General features: G+C 41.1%; 2 protein-coding genes and 1 long non-coding RNA gene across 8 annotated transcripts in view; 1 reads left to right on the top strand and 2 right to left on the bottom strand.

The window, feature by feature from the left end:
• The window catches only part of LOC138968746 (anhydro-N-acetylmuramic acid kinase-like), a 22,828-nt gene extending 19,249 nt beyond the window's left edge, over positions 1-3,579 (bottom strand). The window contains exon 1 of one of the 5 annotated variants that reach the window (XM_070341384.1): positions 3,388-3,579. The gene's annotated coding sequence lies outside the window, so the exon portion shown is untranslated. Of the gene's footprint in view, positions 1-2,713; positions 2,867-3,065; positions 3,084-3,387 lie in introns of those variants that run through there. The other 4 variants (XM_070341379.1, XM_070341382.1, XM_070341381.1 and 1 more) reach the window with 4 other exon arrangements.
• Positions 3,580-6,799: 3,220 nt separating this feature from the next.
• The window catches only part of LOC138968743 (AN1-type zinc finger protein 2A-like), a 29,286-nt gene continuing 13,703 nt past the window's right edge, over positions 6,800-22,382 (bottom strand). The window contains exons 9-11 of one of the 2 annotated variants that reach the window (XM_070341377.1): positions 12,765-12,841; positions 11,292-11,442; positions 6,800-10,180 (exon numbers count right to left, since the gene is read on the bottom strand). In XM_070341377.1, coding sequence (XP_070197478.1) covers positions 11,328-11,442; positions 12,765-12,841 — 192 coding nt within the window. In that variant the 3' untranslated portion in view covers positions 6,800-10,180; positions 11,292-11,327. The remainder of the gene's footprint in view (positions 10,181-11,291; positions 11,443-12,764; positions 12,842-22,382) is intronic. The other variant, XM_070341376.1, reaches the window with a different exon arrangement.
• LOC138968741 (uncharacterized) lies at positions 13,991-18,871 on the top strand. Its single transcript, XR_011456272.1, has 5 exons — positions 13,991-14,793; positions 15,772-15,845; positions 16,132-16,292; positions 16,830-16,895; positions 18,689-18,871. It is a non-coding gene; the product is annotated as an uncharacterized lncRNA (long non-coding RNA).

Raw genomic sequence — 22,382 nt, 5'->3', positions numbered from 1 at the left:
GAAAATTAGTGTAAGAACAACTTCAACAAGACTAAAACTAAAACCACGAAGAGAGAAGCATAAAACAGATAACATTGACTGACTTCAAGCTGCACATAATGCTGCGTGATGGGCGTAAACATATATACATGTATGTACAAATAAAAGAAAAAGAAGAATACACTAAATCACTTAGAGAGAACTCAGTCGAGAGGGTAGAGAGAGAAGGGAGGGGGGGGGGGAGAGAACTCAACTGAGAGAGAGAGGGAGAGAGAGAGAGAGAGAGAGAGAGAGAGAGAGAGAGAGAGAGAGAGAATTGAATTGAATTGAATTGAATTGAATTGAATTGAATTGAATTGAATTGAACTTTATTTAACAAGGATTAAGATTTAAGGCTACGCCTTTTCTTACAATCTGTCCTTGGGACGCACAGACACACAATGATAAAATTGAAAAATTAAAAATTAAAAAGTTTACCAACAAAAGGAGGTCAGAAAACTTCAGCACGTGATGATAAAGATGACGACGACGACGATGATGATGATGATGATGATGATGATGATGATGATGATGATGATGATGATGATGATGATAATGAAGATGAGGCATGAAGAGCATACATAATTATGTGGTTATTAATAATGGGGCGGGGATATAGCTCAGTTGGTAGCGCGCTGGATTTGTATTCAGTTGGCCGGTGTCAGCGTGAGTTCGATCCCAGGTTCGGCGGAAATTTATTTCAGAGTCAACTTTGTGTGCAGACTCTCTTCGGTGTCCGAACTCCCCCCCGTGTACACTACATTGGGTGTGCACGTTAAAGATCCCACGATTGACAAAAGGGTCTTTTCTGGCAAAATTGCTTAGGCACAGTTAATAATTGTCTACCTATACCCGTGTGACTTGGAATAATAGGCCGTGAAAGGTAAATATGCGCCAAAATGGCTGCAATTACTGGCCGTATAAAATTTCATCTCACACGGCATCACTGCAAAGCGCCTAGAACTGTACCCACGGAATATGCGCGATATAAGCCTCATTGATTGATTGATTGATTAATAAAATCAAATGCATACTATGCATGTAATTATAAGTACAAGCTGGTAGCAATCGAACATGTAGCAATAGTACAACAAAAATATGTTCAGAATATACAATGCACAGCATATCTTTGACGTAATACTAAGTGTGGTAAATCAAAACGCGCTAAACTACTCGGACATTAAGTGTTTTTTAACACATTTTTTTAAAACTTTTTAATGACTTTAAGTGCTTAAAGGATGATGGAAGTGAATTCCAAACTGATGTACCCGAAAAAGCAAGACTGGTCTTGTAAAGGTCAATTCGTGGAATCGGTGGGATCAAGTTGACCGACCCATATCTGTCGGTAGCTTCATTAAATAATGATGTAATATAAATCGGCACTTTACCGTAATACAATTTATGCATGAAAATGGCTTTGTTTAACTTGAGATGCTTTTCCAGTGATAGAAAGTTAATCATTTTTAATTTCATATCTGTTGAGGCATTATCCTTTACGATGAGTCAGTTTAGCCGAGCGACGACTGATAGAGAGTCTAACTTTTTCAAGTGGACATCACTGCTGCCATCCCAGAGCGTCGAAACATAATTGATGTGAGGCATTACATGAGCATGGTGGAACATTTAGTCCAGAGTCCTTCTGTCCGTAAATTGCTTTAACTTGGATAGGAGAAAAACGTTCTTGGCTACTTAAGTTCTTGCAAATATGCTGTCATTGTGCCTGCCACTTGAATTCACAATCAATAATTACCCCTAAAACGCGATGCTGTTGAACTTGTTCAATTGATTGCGTACGAACAGAGAGAGAGAGAGAGAGAGAGAGAGAGAGAGAGAGAGAGAGAGAGAGAGAGAGAGAGAGAGAGAGAGAGAGAGAAAGGGAGAGAGAGAGAGATTGAGAGAGAGAACTCGAACACTTTATTACCGAGGGATGATAGCATTAGGTCCATATGGTCCTTTCTTACAGCTAGTCCCTACTATAATACACACATGAAACAAAGAACAAATATGAAGAATAAAAATAAAAATAAAAAATAAAAAAAATTATGTAGGAAAAGGTATAACAAAATAAAAATTAAAAATTAAAAAGTGTGCTTGTTAATGGAAGCATACTATACACTTTCTCTTTTACACATCCTCACACACACTCGCACAAAGTGTACACCGACTTAGTCGTTAGAGAGGTGCTTTCGGAGCTGTCTTTTAAAAGAAGATAATGACAGACATGACTTGATATTTACAGGTAGTGAATTCCAAAGGAACGCACCAGAATAGGAAAAACTAGTTTTAAACAAATCGATGCGGGGCCTTGACAAGGCAAGGTTATTTCGAGTGTTTGAATAATATGACGGAGATGAATTGAAGAGTTGTATAAGATAAGAGAGAGAGAGAGAGAGAGAGAGAGAGAGAGAGAGAGAGAGAGAGAGAGAGAGAGAGAGAGAGAGAGAGAGAGACTGAGACTGAACTTTATTTTACAAGGATAAAGATTTAAGGCGAGTCCTTTTCTTACAATAGAGAGAGCGAGAGAGAGAGAGAGAGAGAGAGAGAGAGAGAGAGAGAGAGACAGAGAGAGAGAGAGAGAGAGAGAGAGAGAGAGAGAGAGAGAGAGAAAGAGAGAGAGAGAGAGTGAGACTCAACTTGAAATCTGCGGATATTATCATCATGAGATTCAGTTGCTCGGCACCCGCACATCACTCACCTCTTACACCAGGTAATAAATTCTTCTCCCACACGAAAAAAACCCACACCACCTGATAGACAAGCATCTATGTCTTCTCACCATTCAACAGTAAATATCATACCTCCGCAAAAGCTAATCGATTATCAGTGTAAAAAATGGGAACACTTCCACATTTAAACAAAAGTTGTTCGTGGTCTTCAAGCCGTTCTATTGTGCGGCGCAATCGACCAGGTTGTGGTCACCAAAGGTGAACAAACTGATAACAGCCGAACAGGACAGCCAAGAAAACATTGGTGTCATTGGCCAGGAATGAAACACGGCTGTACTCTCACAATAACACGTGCGACCTCACACAAAACAACAAACAAACCTTAGCTGTACAACTACACTGCCGGATAGTGACTTGAAATCACTGAAAACAATCGTAATCCGCACAGCACACGACGAAACATCAAAATAAATTTCAGCTGGATGGCCACATGAGTGAGTATGTAAGAAATCACAACAACCGTAGTAGAATCCTGCCCGAATTACTACACTCATACAAAACAAACGCTCAGGGTGTGCAGTTACTCAATATATTACACTCTTGGCGCTATCAGTCGCGGACTTGTTTTGATTTTTTTGCTGGCTGCACTGAGAAAAATAAAGTACACAAATTAGACGTAATGAATGTATGCGAACAGACTTACCACTCAAGGTCGGTGTTGTCAAACCTCGATGTCAGTATTTGTCCGCTGGTCGAATTGCGGGTTAATGCCTGTGCAAACTGCATTGCGAGCACCTCGCAACCATAGCTTCACATATATATGCGACGTTTCGCGTCTAACTGCGTTGTTTTGGAAAAGCTGGCTTAAAACAGCCGCAGGAACTTTGAACAACTGTCGAAGTATAGCTAGGCCAACGTGATGTTTTTATTGCACAAGCCTTGACATTGAGGTGGGTAAAATCTGAATAAAACACAGGCGTTTAGAGTAAAACACGAGAGATAGTGCTGCAAAGGTCAAAGTGCACCATTTATTCACAGGCGCCGTATTTTAACTGGGACATAACTTCATTCTGCCCTACTTCTTGTTGAGGCGATTTATGTCAGGGTCACAACACGTGCCTGTGTCTGCATTTTAAATCTTTGGCACAAAACATTGTGAATGTACTACTTATTCAGTGTATAGGCGCAGGATGACACTACATCCTGACAGAGTGCACGCTTAGGCGTCTGACCCGAGGCTATACTTCTTAACTTACAATATCAATCAATCAATCAATATGAAGCTTATATAGCGCCTATTCCGTGGGTACAGTTCTGAGCGCTTGTCGAAGCGGAGTTGTCAACACAGGACTAACAAGTTACATATTACATATGGACTTAAGATGGATGAAAGGAAAAGAAAGTTTGCTTGTTTATACTGACTTGGCTGCGATCACAGGCGCATGACACTGTCCTGATTGATAACAACGCCATGTTTTTACACCCCCGGTATAGTTACACCCCCGGTTTTGGGGTGTGTATAGGATTCGGTCGATGTGTTTGTTTGTTTGTTTGTGTTCGCATATAGATCTCAAGAATGAACGGACCGATCGTCACCAAACTTGGTGAACAGGTATACATTCCTGAGACGGTCCTTACAAAAATTGGGACCAGTCAAACACACGGTTAGGGAGTTATTGGTGGATTAAGATTCTACAAGGACTTATAGAGGGACATATCAATGGTCAAAGGGAAATAACCTTCTCAGTTGGTGGCAGTGAGAATGGTAAGGACGGGGGTGTTTTTCCTACCTCGGAGGAATTTCTTGTTGTTTCGGTCTTCATTACAGTGCATTGGATCTGAGCAAGCTTAAAGGAAGACCCCTACTCTTCATTCACATCATCCCAATAATCTAAACATCGTTGGCCTTTGTCTGTAACTGTTTTGCAAATCGTCTTGGTTGATGGTCAAAATGTCCCATTTAATGTGATGCACGAATGAAACGTCAGCTTTGAAGGGACAGTGACACGGATTTCAGTTTCACCTTGATCTTGATCTTGATCTTGATCGATTACGCTGCTGGGTACCAGAAGACTGGCGTAAATGCAGCGGGGGAGAGTGCGGCAGCCTAATGGTGGTGTACGGCTGCTAGCTTGGCTTTAAAGATGCCAATGCTTTTGGAGGTTACAGTATTGTCCTCAAGTAGATTCCAGTCTTGTGCCGTCTTCACAAAAAAGGAGTTCCTAAACTGATCAGTGCGGCCTTGGGGCACTGAATAGGGTCTAGAATTGTTTCTTGAATACTGTGAGACGATGTTGGATGTGTGATGGTCAGAGTGTCTCACTGGCCTGATTTTACGGCCTTGCTTCTGCTCAGTTAAGAACTGGTGTGATGGTAGTGCCGGTACCAGCCCCTCAACCACCCTATAGAAGAACGTCAGACGGAGTTGTTGACGTCGCTGGTGTAGAGGTTGGAGTCCAGTTTTCTCTAGGAGTCTGGCGACGCTGCCGGGGGTCGACGACCTGAAGTCGCCTGTGATAAACCTTGATGCTTTGCGTTGTACGCGTTCGATGCAGTCAATGTCTTTCTTCAGGTAGGGGTCCCAGACAACCGCCCCATACTCCAGGAGGGGACGCACAAGGGAGAGGTAGGCCTGCTGACGGCAACGAGGCGGGCAGCGTTGGAGGTTGCGGCGAAGGAAGCCAAGGGTGCAGTTAGCTTTTTTATAGAAGATATATGATAGGAGAAATATGGGGGCTCCATTTCATGTCGTCTGAGAGGAGAATGCCAAGGTAGGGTGTGGATCTAACGTTTTGGAGGATGCTGTTGTCCAGTTGGTAGTAGAAGTCAGAGGATTTGTTTATACTGAGGATATAGCATTTAGAGGCGTTGAAGCGCATGCCCCAGGTAACCGCCCATTCTTCGAGGTGTCTGAGGTCTTGTTGCAGGGATTGGTGGTCCGTGAAGGAGTTTATTTCCCTATAGAGCAGGCAGTCGTCGGCGAACAAGCGGACGTGGGACGATACGGAGGCTGGCAGGTCGTTAATATGGACAAGGAAGAGTAGTGGGCCGAGCACCGTCCCCTGTGGGACGCCAGAGTCTACTGTAGTTGATTCGGATGAAGTACCCTCGAGTACAACTTTCATGGAGCGCTTAGTGAGGAACGACGTGAGCCAGTTGAGTAGGGGGCCGTTTATGCCATAACAGGAGAGTTTGTGGAGAAGGTGGGGGTGGGGAACAGTGTCGAACGCTTTAGAAAAATCAAGCACAGCGACATCTACTTGTTTTCTTTGGTCGAAGGAGGTCAAGAGGTCGTGGGTTGTGGTGAGAAGTTGGGTTTCGCACGAGAATCCAGAACGGAAACCATGGTTTAGATGCGTGAGGATGTTATGCGAGTCGAGATGTGTGAAGATGTGGCGGCATATAATATGTTCTAGGAGTTTGCAAGGGATGGAAGTGAGGGAGATGGGACGGTAGTTCGCGGGGAGGTGGCGATCACCCTTTTTGAATACACAGGAGATGTTGGCCTGGAGCCAGTCAGAAGGGAGAGAACCGCTATCCAGGGATCTCTGGAAGATTGCACGGAGAGCAGGTGCAATCTGGTCGGCGCAGGTCTTTAGGACCAGGTTGGGTATGCTGTCGGGGCCTGGGGCTTTGGCGGGGTTGAGGTCCCCTGCGCCTATCATGTGTGTGACAATGTTTGTGTCTAGTTGCTTACTGTACATAGTGCGTCTGTAGTGGAGATACTGTGTACAACTTTATCATAAACACACATGCCAGACACAGGACACAGATGTATGCAAAAGCTACAACAGTCAGACAGACAGACAGGCGAACAGACATATGGAATGAATGAGAGTGAATAGACGAATGTGTAGGACACGAAGATGTGCAAGACTTATGACTAGGAGAGCACACACACACACACATGCGCATGCACATACACTTTTCTCTTGTCGCCTTTCTTCCGTCTTTCTTTCTCTTAGAATTCTTTTTCTCCATCCATAATGCAAGTGATTTCAGAGAGAGAGAGAGAGAGAGAGAGAGAGAGAGAGAGAGAGAGAGAGAGAGAGAGAGAGAGAGAGAGAGAGAGAGAGAGAGAGAGCAATAAAATAATCAATACCATGTAAAAGAAATAAATTTTCGATATTTTTTTTATTTCACAGAAGTCGACTTAAACGAGCAGCATGCACACCACATGCAGAGAAAGACAATGCCCAAGTAGATAAGAACAATGTTATACACATGGTTTATAATCTTACAGTTTACCTTGACATACTTGTGTAAATATCACAATATACAACCACCTGAGTATATATATAAGCTGTCAAATGGGTACAAATGTTTTTTCGTCTTTATTTGGTGTTTAACGTCGTTTTCAACCACGAAGGTTATATCGCGACGGGGAAAGGGGGGAGATGGGATAGAGCCACTTGTCAATTGTTTCTTGTTCACAAAAGCACTAATCAAAAATTTGCTCCAGGGGCTTGCAACGTAGTACAATGTATTACCTTACTGGGAGAATGCAAGTTTCCAGTACAAAGGACTTAACATTTCTTACATACTGCTTGACTAAAATCTTTACAAACATTGACTATATTCTATAAAAGAAACACTTAACAAGGGTAAAAAGAGAAACAGAATCCGTTAGTCGCCTCTTACGACATGCTGGGGAGCATCGGGTAAATTCTTCCCCCTAACCCGCAGGGGGTGTACAAATGTTGGTTGCCTACAGATGTCACAACAGTAGAGTTAAATCCATTACCCCCCCTTCCCTCCCATTTCACTCTCTCTCTCTCTTAATGTTGCTTTTTTCTTCTTCATAAAAATGGTACCCTAAAGTAAACCCTCGAATAAATAATATAAAAACATAGAATTAGAAGCAATTTTAAATATTTTCATCACAATACCAAATTCTCTTCAAAAAGAAATACACATGATTGTCGTCCGTTTTCTCTCATTTTTACAAGCACATGAAACTTTACACGTGCACAGGAACCATTCATTTTGGTTTGTCCTCCATTTGCTGTGTATCAGCACTGATGATAGATACACACATTCCCATGATTCATAATGCTTACAAACATCCTTGGTGCAGTAGAACCCCCCCCTTTTAAGACCTCCAAAAATCTGAGAAAATCGGGTCTTAAAAAGAAGGGAGTCTTAAAATGGGGGTAATTTGACAGAGGTTATGAACAGAAAGTCTAAGAAAACAAGGTCTTAAAAAGGAGGGAGTCCTAAATTGAGGGGTCTTAAAAGGGGGGTTCCATTGTACCTAGATGCAAAGCAACCGTGACAATTAACCACTATTCACTAATTGACAATACCACGCATGAAGAACATGACCACAAGAACAGACATAACCTTCACCGGAATCCATCAAGATTAGGTTTAAAACTGCATGCACATAATATAACACTAAACACCATGACGCGACTTTTCTCCCTCACATAGTCTCCTGGGATAAAACAGTAATGCAGTGTCGGTCTTAACACAATGCCCGCAAGAGATATAAAATGTTTAAAACATTAAGAAACAACACAATGAAAACTTCTGTTTTAAAAGGATGCTCATAAATGATAAAATCTGGGGAAGGAAGAGAAGGGGAACACTGGCACCGACATGTCTACATATAAATACAGGAATGACTTCAAAACTGTGCATCAGAGATAGCAGACTAAGTGAGCAATTAGATGAAAACCTCTGGTTTAGCAAACCCACAAATTGTCAGTACATAATACGGAAGAGCAACTCTGACCATAACAATATAAGACACTGGCCACAATTTAGTCACCTTGCGCACAACCATATCCGCAATCATTATAAATATCCTTCACAGACACACACCTTCCAGCGCTACACTTTCACACTTCAAGGCAAAAACAAAACCCTGCGTATGACGGAAATCAGCAATGCAAAAACAGCTGGGATCTCCCAAAACAATTTGGAAGATTCTACAACCAATTTTGTACTTTAAATCTACCTGGATATTTTCAAACAGCCACCAGAAGCAAAGTAAAGCACAACAGCACTCAGCAAAAAGAGAGGTTTTTACTGTACATGTATAAAGATCAAAAACCACTGTTAATTGCGAACATAATCCACTAAGAAACTTAATCAACCAAGCAGGGACCATTTACAGAGTGAAGCATATCTAATCATTGGAAACTACAAAGCTTGTCCTACCCTACCAGTATCCCAATCAAGAACTTTAAATCAGATTCCCAGCACCATGATCTTAAATGTGAGCAACAGTCAAAGAGCCTCCATATAATTATAAATGCAAATTTACAAAGGCAGCTTGTTTTGAATACACATTTTGAGCATGGTCCACGTTTACTGTTCCAATTACAAGGATCAAAATCCTGATTGCAAATTCATTGGGAAAATACTAAATTGTGAGCAAACAACAAAACGTTGGCACTAAATATCTGTTTTAATCAGTTAACATAGCATACATAAAAAGTCCGGCCCGACTCAGATTGAGTTACAAAGCTCACTGTGTTCAAATCACTCAACGGCAACCCAACATTAAAAGGGCTAAACAAGAATAAAAATGCAAAATATTGTGTAAATCTGACAGGGGTGATGCAGTAGTCTCCCTTTCATGGCAGCTGCTCTGATTTGACCGAGTTGTCTCCCTGCATTGTGGGAAGCTACTAATAGGAGCTTTACGTTTCTGGTACGTCAGCTGACAGCACACGCGTGAGATGCCGAGAGCTGTTAGTGATAGGGTCTGGTTGCCGTTGTCACCTGGTATGCTCTTGCGAACCTTAGCATTCACATAGCTCTTTTTATACGGCTATTTGTTTAGCTCAAATTCACTCCTGTTTGACTGGCTTTTTTTGTTTTTTTGTTTGCTTGCTTAACGCCCAGCCGACCACGAAGGGCCATATCAGGGCGGTGCTGCTTTGACATATAACGAGCGCCACACTCAAGACAGAAGTCGCAGCACAGGCTTCATGTCTCACCCAGTCACATTATTCTGACACCGGACCAACCAGTCCTAGCACTAACCCCATAATGCCAGACGCCAGGCGGAGCAGCCACTAGATTGCCAATTTTAAAGTCTTAGGTATGACCCGGCCGGGCTTCGAACCCACGACCTCCCGATCACGGGGCAGACGCCTTACCACTAGGCCAACCGTGCCGGTGTTTGACTGGCTTTGCCTCCAAAGGTTATTCAAGTGTTCCGTGCACTTGGTTACATAAATATTGCATTTTGGGGGTGCTGAAAACATTTTAGCCACATCAATGTGCAAAATAGATCTTGTTTAGTGCTAACCAACTCAAATCACTCAAAGTAAGCGCAATCCCAGCATGTGTCCTTTTTTAAAAACTATTTTGTTACTTAGTCTCCCTAAAAACTAGAAGTAGAGCAGTGGAATCCAACAAAATACTGCCGGTAACGCTGAGTAACTGCCAGTAACGCTGAATGTGCAGTTTGCAGAAGCGAGCATGGCCGATGAAGAAGGTGGTCAGGATAACTGGCAGGATGATTTTTCTTGTCTTGAAGTCTGAAAATAAAATGAGAATAAAATAAAGTGAGAATAACTTGATGCTTGCTGAGCTGCCATAAGGTTGGTGCTCCTTTGTGAAGAAGCATGGTTGTACTCTTTTCTGGAGACCCCTCTCAATGCACCAATTCACATATGAAATAAACAGATTATACCTGACTGCTTTGAAACTGAACACAAGTTCTCTACCTTATTCTGATAGTAATACAACTAAGAGTGACACTCTCAGACAGTCTGGAAGAGTAAGTAGTGAAATAACATGAGCGACAAAAACCCAGTTAATAACAAACAAAAAACAAGGAACAACAACAAAAGGACAAAGAAACAAACAAAAAAACTAACTATCATAACAAACTGCATAATTAACAACAGCAACAACAAAACTAAACAAACCACAACACCATACAACCAAGTATATTCCAAACTCACATAACATTTTATGATGATGTACAACAAAAAACCTGGAACAGTTGAACTGCTAGTGAGCGAAAACTAGTTTACAGCTGTGTGGTGATACTCACAAACAAAGTGATAATGCATATAAAGATCTAGGGCTGTTTTCAGTATTGTTGATTGTTCTGTTTGATTAAGGGTATTGAGCTGGTATTTCCTTGTTTTTCACTACCCATTTTATTCATGTTTTTATTACTTAGTTAGTGGAAGAATTTTTTGTAATGTATGTTTGATGGTGTATGCTTTTAATTAAGCGTTGTTGACTATGAATGTAGATGTAAATGCTTGTATAACTGTGTTTTAATTTTAAATGTGTCAAGCGCAAAGAGCTTAATTGTAAAGTTATGATGTTGCGCTATATAAATGCTCATTTATTATTATTATTATAAACATCTTGTAATATTTTTTTTTATTAAAATGCAGTCTTTGGAAGCACACTTTTATTCTATCTTTTTATACTTCAGGTGTTTCACTGCCACTAGCTCTAATATGGCTTTTGTAGAAAGAGGTGAGCATTGCAAGATTCTAATTCTTTTAGTCCTTGTACAAAAAAACCAATGTCACCCATTGTCTGTTGAAAAAAAGAAAAATCAACACGCAGTCTTCTCTCCGTACTATACAACATTTATTTTTGTCCATGTTGTTTTATGCAACTTACACTAAAGTGGACTGTGGAAAAAGAGGTGAGTGAGCATTATGACACTGCAAGCCTCACCATGGTACGGCGAGCATTTCGCTGTCGTTCTTCCTCCTCACTGGCCGCCAGGGCTCGCGCCAACATCAAGTCTTCTTGCTCCTGCTGCGTCATTCTGTGAAAAAAATTGGTAAACAAAAAATCAAAAATGTGCAAGTACGTACAGTGGAATCCCCCTTTTAAGACCCCCTCCTTTTTCTAAGACCTTGTTTTCTCAGACTTTTTGAGAATGGGGGTAATTTTACAGACGTTACTCTGTAAAATTACCCCCATTTTAAGACTCCCTCCTTTTTAAGACCTGATTTTCTAAGATTTTTGGAGGTCTTAAAAGGGGGGTTAGGAATGTAGCTCAGTCGGTAGCGCGCTGGATTTGTATCCAGTTGGCCGCTGTCAGCGTGAGTTCGTACGTCCCCACGTTCGGCGAGAGATTTATTTCTCAGAGTCAACTTTGTGTGCAGACTCTCCTCGGTGTCCGAACACCCCCGTGTGTACACGCAAGCACAAGACCAAGTGCGCACAAAAAAGATCCTGTAATCCATGTCAGAGTTCGGTGGGTTATAGAAACACGAAAATACCCAGCATGCTTCCTCCGAAAGCGGCGTATGGCTGCCTAAATGGCGGGGTAAAAACGGTCATACACGTAAAAGCCGTGGGAGTTTCAGCCCACGAACAAACAAAAGGGGGGGTTCCACTGTGCTGTAATTGAGATATTGATATTTTGGTCAAGATAACAGACAAGGGGCCTCCAGAAGGTGTGCTTTGATTGGTTGGAAGTGTCCACTCATCAGAGGGGCCTTAAATCGCAGGTACCACTGTATGTTTACTTTTCATCGCCTGTGTTTGTGAATGTGTGGGTGTGCATACCAGGGCTTGTACCTGTAGAGACGGAGTATGGTGTTGTTGAGACTGTGAAAAAGTTCATTGTAATAAATATTGGTTGCAAGTTTTATCTGTTGTGTCGACTATTTAAGGTACACAGTCATACATGTACTTTTTTTCCTGTGTAAACACTCACACAAACCAACAAAGATTTGACTGCGCTTTCAGATAGACCATGGACAACCATCCACTTGAACAAGTAACACAATTCAAAGCCCACTTCAACAAGATTCTTTGTAATGAGTACCCCTGGCAGCATGAATGATAGAAAACACACTGATGACAACTTTAACAATAGTCAATACAGTGTAACTCCCATTTTAAGACACCCCCCCCCCCCCCCCCCGCCAATACTAGACTTCCCAGGATTGACCCTGCCTGCTCAGATTTTTTGTGTCCATTGTCCATAACCTTTGTAAATTTAACTCCATTTTTTTTCGTCTTCTTCTTCAGCGTTTGATGGTTGTGTAACTCTATTTTTAGAAGCCCTCCTTAGCTGATTTTCTTAGATTTTGTTTAGGTCTTAAAATGGGGGTTTCTGCTGCCTCTTGAACTCACTCTTGGGTTGGTTGCTGTGGAGCCTGAGCTGCTCCCATTGATGCTTGCATAGCCATGTTCAGTGCTTCCTCCTCAGTCTGTAACAAAACAATCAACTCCAATATTTGTAACGTCTTTAGACAAATACATGATCACAATTACTGCTCTGTTTGATACACTGCTATCACCCAGGTTGAAAGCATTACTCTCAAATTTAATTTGTCTAACCTAGCTACCTTGAAGCTATGTTGGCGTGATCTTACGTTTCAATTAAACATGCATCAAATTATAAGTTTCAAATACTTTGAACAATGAAGCCTGATGCGTATCCAAATGACCTATGGATAATGATTGACTGATCTCCATTGGTACTAAAAATGTATTCTGGGTCTTCTTCTTTGTCAGCTTTCATGGATGGAAACTCGTGATTTGTTTTTGTTTTGGTACAAGTGGGTTTTTACGTATCTGTCCGTTTCTGCCCTGCCATTTAGGTAGCCATACTCCAGTTACATGGGATGCATGCTTGATATTTTCGAGTTTATATTACCCATCTAACTCTAATATGGATTATGGGATCTCTTCTGAGCGCACTTGGTCTTGTGCTTGCATGTTAACACAAATGTGATAGGGCACAAGCAGGTCTGCACATAAGCTGACCTGGCAGTTAGTAACATTCTCAACCGATAACCCACCATATGGGGCTTGTATTCAAACTTGCACATGGGAGACCACTTCTATATATTGTAACGGGATGGGCGCGCGAGCTGTGTTGGCTCTGGTTGTTGATTGTTGTGTGTGTGAATGTTAATGAAGAATAAAGCAAACACAAATTGTTCCAGGTTTCAATGTTCAGATTTATTCATCTGAACAAATTCGTATCGAACTTCAATATATCAGTGCATCATTCATTCACATATAAAAATAGGCATGACATATGATGACCTTGTTCTGGACTATCTTCTTTACTGTAGACTGCGATCTCTTTATGTAGCTTAGAACCTAGTGTTCTCTAACTCAATATTATATCCTTCCTAGTCCAGTCTCGAAGAAGAATACTAGAACCCCCTCGCTCAGCCAAAAGAATCAAATTGCTGGAACAATTGCTAGGAACTTCATCAACCAGGAACCTGCATAAGCCCGGAACAACTAGAACAACCGCTAGGAACTAGCGACTAGAAAACTTCATAAGCTAAGCGAACAACCTTTCTCCCGTCTTGGAGAAGTACACTAAAACAACAATCCTAAGCCACGATTCCTCCTTTCCCTTGTCTATTTATCCCTTTCCTTGTTTGTTTACCTGTTACCTCTAGCTACCGCTAACGTTTCGATCGTCTATAACGATCTCCCTTGACTGTCTACGTTACCCCAATACATGTCCTAACAACATAAACAACATACCTTGTCTCTCCTTCCTTTCTTCTTGTTTCGTACCTTTAGCAACGAACCGACACTCTCGATCGTCTTAGAGTCAAGGCGATCGAGGATGTTTGTTTACGTTTCTCTAGGTAATTTCTAACAATGCTCAAACAACCTATCCTACCGAACTAAATCTCCATTTTACTTTCACTCAATCATTATCCTATCAATAATGAATCAATTCTAAAATGCATAACCATATTTACATGCACATTTCATTACATAATATTCTCTCATCGATGAGATCTCGTATAACACCTTCTCAAGTCAAAGCGACCAAAAAGTGTTTGTTTACGTTTCCCTAGGTAACCTCTAACAACATACAAACAATTTATCTAACTAAACCAAATCTCTGTTTCCTTTCACTCAATCATTATCTTATCAATAATGAATTAATTCTAAAATGCATGCAGTAATATTCACATGCACATTTCATAACATAACATTCTCTCATCGTTCTTCTTCGATGAGATCTCGAACAACACGTCATCTAAAATGGCGTCATCGAAAAGAAGATTACGTTCCATTGTGTTCATCTCATAAGAATGCGATCGATACGCACACGATTCCGAATAAAAACTACATAAACTAGTCAGCGAAAGTTTCCTGCTACGAACTGTGCAGTGGTTTTCTGGTGAGTACAACCTAAACACAGTTAATATCATAACATTTGTCCACAAGTCTCCCAGTCTTTCACTTGTGTCAATGAAGAACACCTTTAGATCTGTATCACATGTTTCTCAGTGCAAAAGTTAGATCCACTAATGTTCAGGTTAAAGTTTCTGGATAATACTAATAGGGCCATCCATTACATGCACCCCCGCTTTCTAACATTATGCTCCGCATAATCTATATATTTTAAAACATATTCTCCTGTAACTTTAACTACCAGTACCAGAACTAGAACATAGAAATTGAAATTTGAAATTAAAACTTGAGTGAATCACTCCTGTCCTATTTGATCTTTTTGTAGTTTAGTTTGATGGTGGTTCTTCCATCCTTCCGTTTGATCACGGAAGATGCAAAAGTGTTTGTCACTTGCACCTGTGCAATCGCCATAGCTTCATCGTAGGGTAGGTAAACTGTGATAGGATGCAGTTGTTGTGTAGGGTTTGTTGCTCTTTTCTTTTCCTTGTTCCCCTCACTGATGGATACATCGCTAATTGATTCATAAATCGGTACTGGTTCCATCTGTAACACATTAATATCGTATTGCGCTAATTAAGTTATTCCTAGTCAATATTTTCATATTTGTCAATCGTCCATACTACAATACATCTTGTATTACCCACTTATCTTCTAAAACTAACCGAGACCGAGTAACATTGTTAGGATTGAAAAAGCGTGCTACAGTACCTTCGTGCTTTACCAATTTCACATCGCCTAACAATAACTCGACTCCTTGAGAACTCTACCTGTCCAGTTTGAATAATTATCTTGGCCTAGTGCCTCACATTATTGTCACACAGGGATATATATGTCTCGAAACCAGCCTCAATTTACCTTGAGTTACGCTCCATCATACTAACTAACACAATCCATACGAAAGACGTATATGAGAATACTGTTTATGAATGACTATCTTTTGCACAATGTGATCGTTATGTTCCAGAAAAACAAGGCGAAGTTACGAACAGTTCAGTCTCCACTTCTCCATCCACGTCGGCACATTCTTTCCTTTATAAGGTAACAGTCTGTCAATGTGATACGCCTTTGAATCTTTCTTTGGTCTAGTTTTAATAAGGTATGTCAAATCATCAATCTTGTTGGTGATGATATACGGTCCTTTCCATTTTGACGTCATTTTAGTACACACACCTATCTTCCTGACAGGGTTGAACAACCAGACTAATTGTCCTACACTCAGTTCACGTTTTCTGGTTTTCATGTTGTAGTATCTCTCTTGATGCACTGCACTTTTCTTTAAATGTTTCCGTGCATGTTCATATACTTTTTGAAATGTCTGTTCCAGGTTTGCAGTGTAGACATCTGGGGAAACATCTTCTTCTTCAGCTCCGGGTCGTCCAAACACCAGTGACATCGGTAGTCTCGCCTCACGTCCCAGCATCATTCGATTTGGAGTTATACCTGTACTGCAGTGAACCGACGATCTGTATGCTGAGGCCAGCAGAGGTAAGTAGATATCCCAGCTTTTCTGGTTGTTTTCGCAGTACGCTGTTAACATAGCAGCCAGTGTTCTGTTGAATCGTTCTACAATTCCATTTGCTTGAGGCCGCATGCTTGTAGATCTGGTCTTGTTTATCCCCACTAGATTACACATTTCCTTGAATAACACTGATTCAAAGTTTGTGCCCTGATCAGTGTATAGTGTTAGTGGATACCCAAATCTGCTTGCGAAATGGGTTATGAAGGCTTGTGCTACCGTCTTTGCTTCTTGATTTGGAATTGGTATTGCTTCTGTCCATCGTGTGAATTGATCTGTGATGACCAAAATGTGTGTGTTTCCCATCACTGTTTTGGGAAAAGGTCCACATATGTCTAGATTCACTCGTTCCAGAGGTTCACCAACTCCACAATGTCCAAGTGGAACATGTTTTTGATGAGATTTTCGAGCAGCACACTTATCACATTGTACACAGTAGCGTTTGATACAATCATCCATGGCTGGCCAATAATATGACTGTTTTATTCTCTCTCCTGTCTTTTCAGATCCAAGATGACCAGCGGTGGGAACGTCGTGATGATTCTTCATAACATCTTCTTGCTTTGACTCAGGTACGATCATTTGTAGTCCTGTATCTTTATCATTCTCAAGACGCTTTCTGCAGAGAATACCATCTACTATACATAGTCTGTCCCACTGAGCCCAAAGTGTTTTTGCCTGAGAACGTTTTGTAGAGAGATCTGCCCATTTTGGTCGCTCCTTTGATTTCATCTTCGCAGATAGAAGTGGTTCAATATCTTGATCTTCAAGTTGAGCTTGGCTAAGTTCTTCTGCATTCCATCCGTCCAAAGATAATGGATGGAATCTGACTTCAAAATCAGGTTTTTCTGTACTTGATGATGAGTCTAGAGTTTTACTACATGACGGTTTCTGTTCATCCTCCACAATCATAGCTATGTTGTGATTTTCTTGCTTGACTTGCTTGCTTGCAGAACTGAGGATATCAGAGAAAGAGAATTGAACTGCTGTAGGTCTTAGTTCATCATTCTTGGTTCTCTGTTGTATCAAAGTACATGCAACAAAGTTTTCTTCTTTCATTGTTTCTTGATCTCTTTGTTGTTGTCTCAAGTATGATGTACAGGGTTTTCTGCTCAAAGCATCTGCATTGGAATGTTTCAACCCAGCACGATGTGGAACATCTTCTTGTGTTTTATCTTCTTTCTCTCTGTTTTCCTGTTTCGTAGTTTCTTCTTTCTTCATGTTGCGTTGACTCGGTTGAGTATCCTCTCTGTTTTCCTGTTTCGTAATTTCTTCTTTCTTCACGTAGCGTTGACTATCTTCCCTGTTTTCTTGTTTCGTAATTTCTTCTTTCTTCATGTTGGGTCTTCGTCGATTTACCGATTCTCGACCCTTTAAAATCGGCGGTTCTCGTTTCCCTCTCTTCTCTGTTGAGAACGTCCGTTGTGGGTTGGTCGAGTTTCAAATTGTTCCTGTTCTTTGCACTTCCTGTACAAATTACAGTCTTTCAAACTGTGGTCAGAGCGTTTACAACATGTGCAAAACTGTGTTCTCTGTCTGCAGTTTCTGGACAAATGTGTAGTCTCATTACATGTCCAGCACCGTCTGTCTCCCTTTTGTTGTTGACGATTTCGATCAGTTGTCTCCGGTGAAGAATTTATCATCGTTGATTCTTCTCCGTTGACCATGAAGATTTTCTTTTTCTGTGGTACCATGATAGCTTCATACATGTCAGCCACCTCTTCAGCTTCACGAATGGTTTGACAGTTTCTCTCCAAACATCGCCATTTTATGTCTGGACTCATATTTTTATACCATTGCTGTAGTGCAAGTTGATGTTGAGTTGATGACCCAACATTTGGATATGCCCTTTGTGCAAGTAGCAGAAGTTCATCAGAAAAGTCTGCCAATCCTTCATTTGGTAGTCTTTTTCTGTTTTCAAACTGTGTGGTCCAGTACACCCCATGTCTGGATGCTGTGCCGAATCTCTGTCGCAGTTGAAATATAAGACTGGCATATTCTCTTTTCTCATGAGGTGCTAGTCCAGCGTAGAATCTTCTAGCTTGTCCTTTCAAACAGGCTCCAAGAGTGAGTGTTCTTTCTCTCAGTGTCCAACCACCTAAATCAGCAATACATTCAAACTGATCTAAGTATGTCTCAAAGTCATCACTCCCATCGAAAAGTTGTGGTTTCATTTGTAGACCTCTTCTACTTGATCCTTTGTATGTCTTGTCTGTTACTGTTAGTTCTTGAACACCTCCAGTAGAATTATGACTATTTCCTCCCATCGGAAATTCTGTTCCCTCAGTTTCTTCATCACGTAGATACTGTTCATAAAATTGTTCAGGATTCATCATTGTTAATACTTTCTTTTCTTCTTTTGCAGAAATCAATCGAGTCCAATCCAAGCAGAATCTCCGTAAAAAGTCACTTTTAAAGAAAAGTCATTCCTCATCTGGTATAAAAGTAAAAAGACATCTCCTTCTTGTAAAATCCTCTTCTTCCACGATATCCGCTACAGCTCTGTATAAAACATGTATCAAAAGTCAATAAAGTTTATAAAAATCACCTCCAGGCTACTATGCTTCTTCTAATTTCTTCGGTTCCTCTTCTTTCTCTCTTGTTGCACGTTGTCTAGTTTCTTCGGTTCCTCTTCTTTCTTCTTGTTGTACGTTGTCTAGTTTCTTCAGTTCCTCTTCTTTCTCTCTTGTTGCACGTTGTCACAATCACATGAAGATTTTAATCCGTGAATAATCACATGAAGATAATAATCCGTGAATAATCACATGAAGATAATAATCCGTGAATCAGCACATGAAGATAATAATCCGTGAATAATCACATGAAGATAATAATCCGTGAATAATCACATGAAGATAATAATCCGTGAATAATCACATGAAGATTTTAATCCGTGAATAATCACATAAAGATAATAATCCGTGAATCAGCATTTTTTTGGTTTTTTTTGTTTTTTTCACACACACTTTAATCCATGAATCCACTGCAGGGTTATTTCCAAGAAATGTGTCTTTCACAAAAGAATCACAAATCCCACTTCTGACACCATTGTAACGGGATGGGCGCGCGAGCTGTGTTGGCTCTGGTTGTTGATTGTTGTGTGTGTGAATGTTAATGAAGAATAAAGCAAACACAAATTGTTCCAGGTTTCAATGTTCAGATTTATTCATCTGAACAAATTCGTATCGAACTTCAATATATCAGTGCATCATTCATTCACATATAAAAATAGGCATGACATATGATGACCTTGTTCTGGACTATCTTCTTTACTGTAGACTGCGATCTCTTTATGTAGCTTAGAACCTAATATTCTCAACTCAATATTATATCCTTCCTAGTCCAGTCTCGAAGAAGCTGCCCCGATTTCTCCTGTCGGATAGCCCCACTTTCTTCTTGTAGACTGCTATCCCTTCCTAGTCCAGTCTCGAAGAAGCCGCCCCGATTTCTCCTGTCAGATAGCCCCACTTTCTTCTTGTAGACTGCTATCCCTTCCTAGTCCAGTCTCGAAGAAGCCGCCCCGATTTCTCCTGTCGGATAGCCCCACTTTCTTCTTGTAGACTGCTATCCCTTCCTAGTCCAGTCTCGAAGAAGCCTACTCGAACCACATCGTTCAGCCCAAAAGAACCCAAATCGCTAGAACATATCAGCCAAGCTAAGCCAAGCGAACAACCTTTCTCCCGTCTCGGAGAAGTACACTAAAACAACAATCCTAAGCCACCCCGATTCTTCCTTTCCCTTGTCTATTTATCCCTTTCCTTGTTTGTTTACCTGTTACCTCTAGCTACCGCTAACGTTTCGATCGTCTATAACGATCTCCCTTGACTGTCTACGTTACCCCAATACATGTCCTAACAACATAAACAACATACCTTGTCTCTCCTTCCTTTCTTCTTGTTTCGTACCTTTAGCAACGAACCGACACTCTCGATCGTCTTAGAGTCAAGGCGATCGAGGATGTTTGTTTACGTTTCTCTAGGTAATTTCTAACAATGCTCAAACAACCTATCCTACCGAACTAAATCTCCATTTTACTTTCACTCAATCATTATCCTATCAATAATGAATCAATTCTAAAATGCATAACCATATTTACATGCACATTTCATTACATAATATTCTCTCATCGATGAGATCTCGTATAACACCTTCTCAAGTCAAAGCGACCAAAAAGTGTTTGTTTACGTTTCCCTAGGTAACCTCTAACAACATACAAACAATTTATCTAACTAAACCAAATCTCTGTTTCCTTTCACTCAATCATTATCTTATCAATAATGAATTAATTCTAAAATGCATGCAGTAATATTCACATGCACATTTCATAACATAACATTCTCTCATCGTTCTTCTTCGATGAGATCTCGAACAACACGTCATCTAAAATGGCGTCATCGAAAAGAAGATTACGTTCCATTGTGTTCATCTCATAAGAATGCGATCGATACGCACACGATTCCGAATAAAAACTACATAAACTAGTCAGCGAAAGTTTCCTGCTACGAACTGTGCAGTGGTTTTCTGGTGAGTACAACCTAAACACAGTTAATATCATAACATTTGTCCACAAGTCTCCCAGTCTTTCACTTGTGTCAATGAAGAACACTTTTAGATCTGTATCACATGTTTCTCAGTGCAAAAGTTAGATCCACTAATGTTCAGGTTAAAGTTTCTGGATAATACTAATAGGGCCATCCATTACAATATGTATACAAGCCTAAAGTGCCCATCCAAATTCGAGGTTCTATTTCACTGCTTATTGCAGCTTACCTTACTAACCGGACGCAGACCGTTTGTGTCAACGGCATCAAATCTCAACTTTCAGCTCTCCAGTACGGTGTCCCGCAAGGGTCCGTGCTTGGCCCCATACTTTTCGTTCTATATGCCTCCCCTGTGTCCGATGTTATCAGTCGCCATGCGTTGTCGCACGAGAGTTTCGCTGATGATACACAGCTTCATCAGTCTGCCCCTCTTGCTGAAGTTGACGATCTGGTATCTCGGACACAGGATTGCATTACGGACCTCAGTGATTGGATGTCTTTAAACAAACTCCAGTTAAATAGTGACAAAACCGAAGTTATGCTGGCCTGTCCCAAGAAATTTCTCAATCACCCTTCTTTTCCTGCCTCTCTCACTGTCAACGAACTACCTATCTCTTTCTCTCCGTCTGTCCGCAGCCTTGGCGTCACTCTCGATCCAACTCTCTCTTTCCAAAAACACATCTCTAACATCTGCAAGTCCGCCTATCTAGAGATGCGCAAGATTAGTTCAGTCCGTCACTACCTCACCACTGATGCAACCAAAACGTTAGTGTGTTCTTTAGTCCTCTCAAAGATAGATTATTGCAATTCTCTCCTGGCCGGTCTCCCCAAGTACCTTTTAGATAGACTTCAAAGGATCCAAAATAACGCTGCCCGCCTGGTCTTCAAATCTTCCAAGTATGAACACGCCACACCCCTTCTTCACTCTCTACACTGGCTGCCTATCACTAAAAGGATCGAATACAAACTCTCCTCTCTTTCTTTTGCCGTCGTTTCTGGTTCTGCCCCAGAATACTTGTCAGAACTCCTCAATCTCTACACCCCCTCTCGTCAGCTTCGCTCTGCCGCCGACACTCGACTCTTCCGACTCCCCACAGTGCAAACAAAGACATGTGGCGAGAGGTCCTTCGCCTATCAAGCCCCTGTGACCTGGAATAGATTACCTCTGCCTCTCAGACACACAGATTCTCTCACTACATTCAAGACAAATCTCAAAACACACCTCTTCCAGCGCAAGTGATTTCCCCTCCAGCATCTCCCCACCCACCCCATCCTGCCCCACCTCACCCCCTACCTAGTGCCTAAAATAACGCGTATATACATTTTCTGCGCTTTGTGTCAGCACTGTCTGTGTGTGTGTAAATAGTACTGTTGACACGTTTTTATATAGACGCCTATTGTGGTTCATGTGCTTAGGCTGTGTATTGGATTGTCACTGTATGCCTGCATTATTAGATGTCAGTAATAATTATATGTGCTGATTGTTCTCTTTGCCTGCGTGCGTATAGTATGTTGGTT

This window comes from Littorina saxatilis, linkage group LG6 (genome assembly GCF_037325665.1).
Source record: "Littorina saxatilis isolate snail1 linkage group LG6, US_GU_Lsax_2.0, whole genome shotgun sequence".
Taxonomy (NCBI): Eukaryota; Metazoa; Mollusca; class Gastropoda; order Littorinimorpha; family Littorinidae; genus Littorina; species Littorina saxatilis.
Note: the sequence above shows the minus strand (reverse complement) of the source record. Positions and strands in the feature narration are given on the sequence as shown.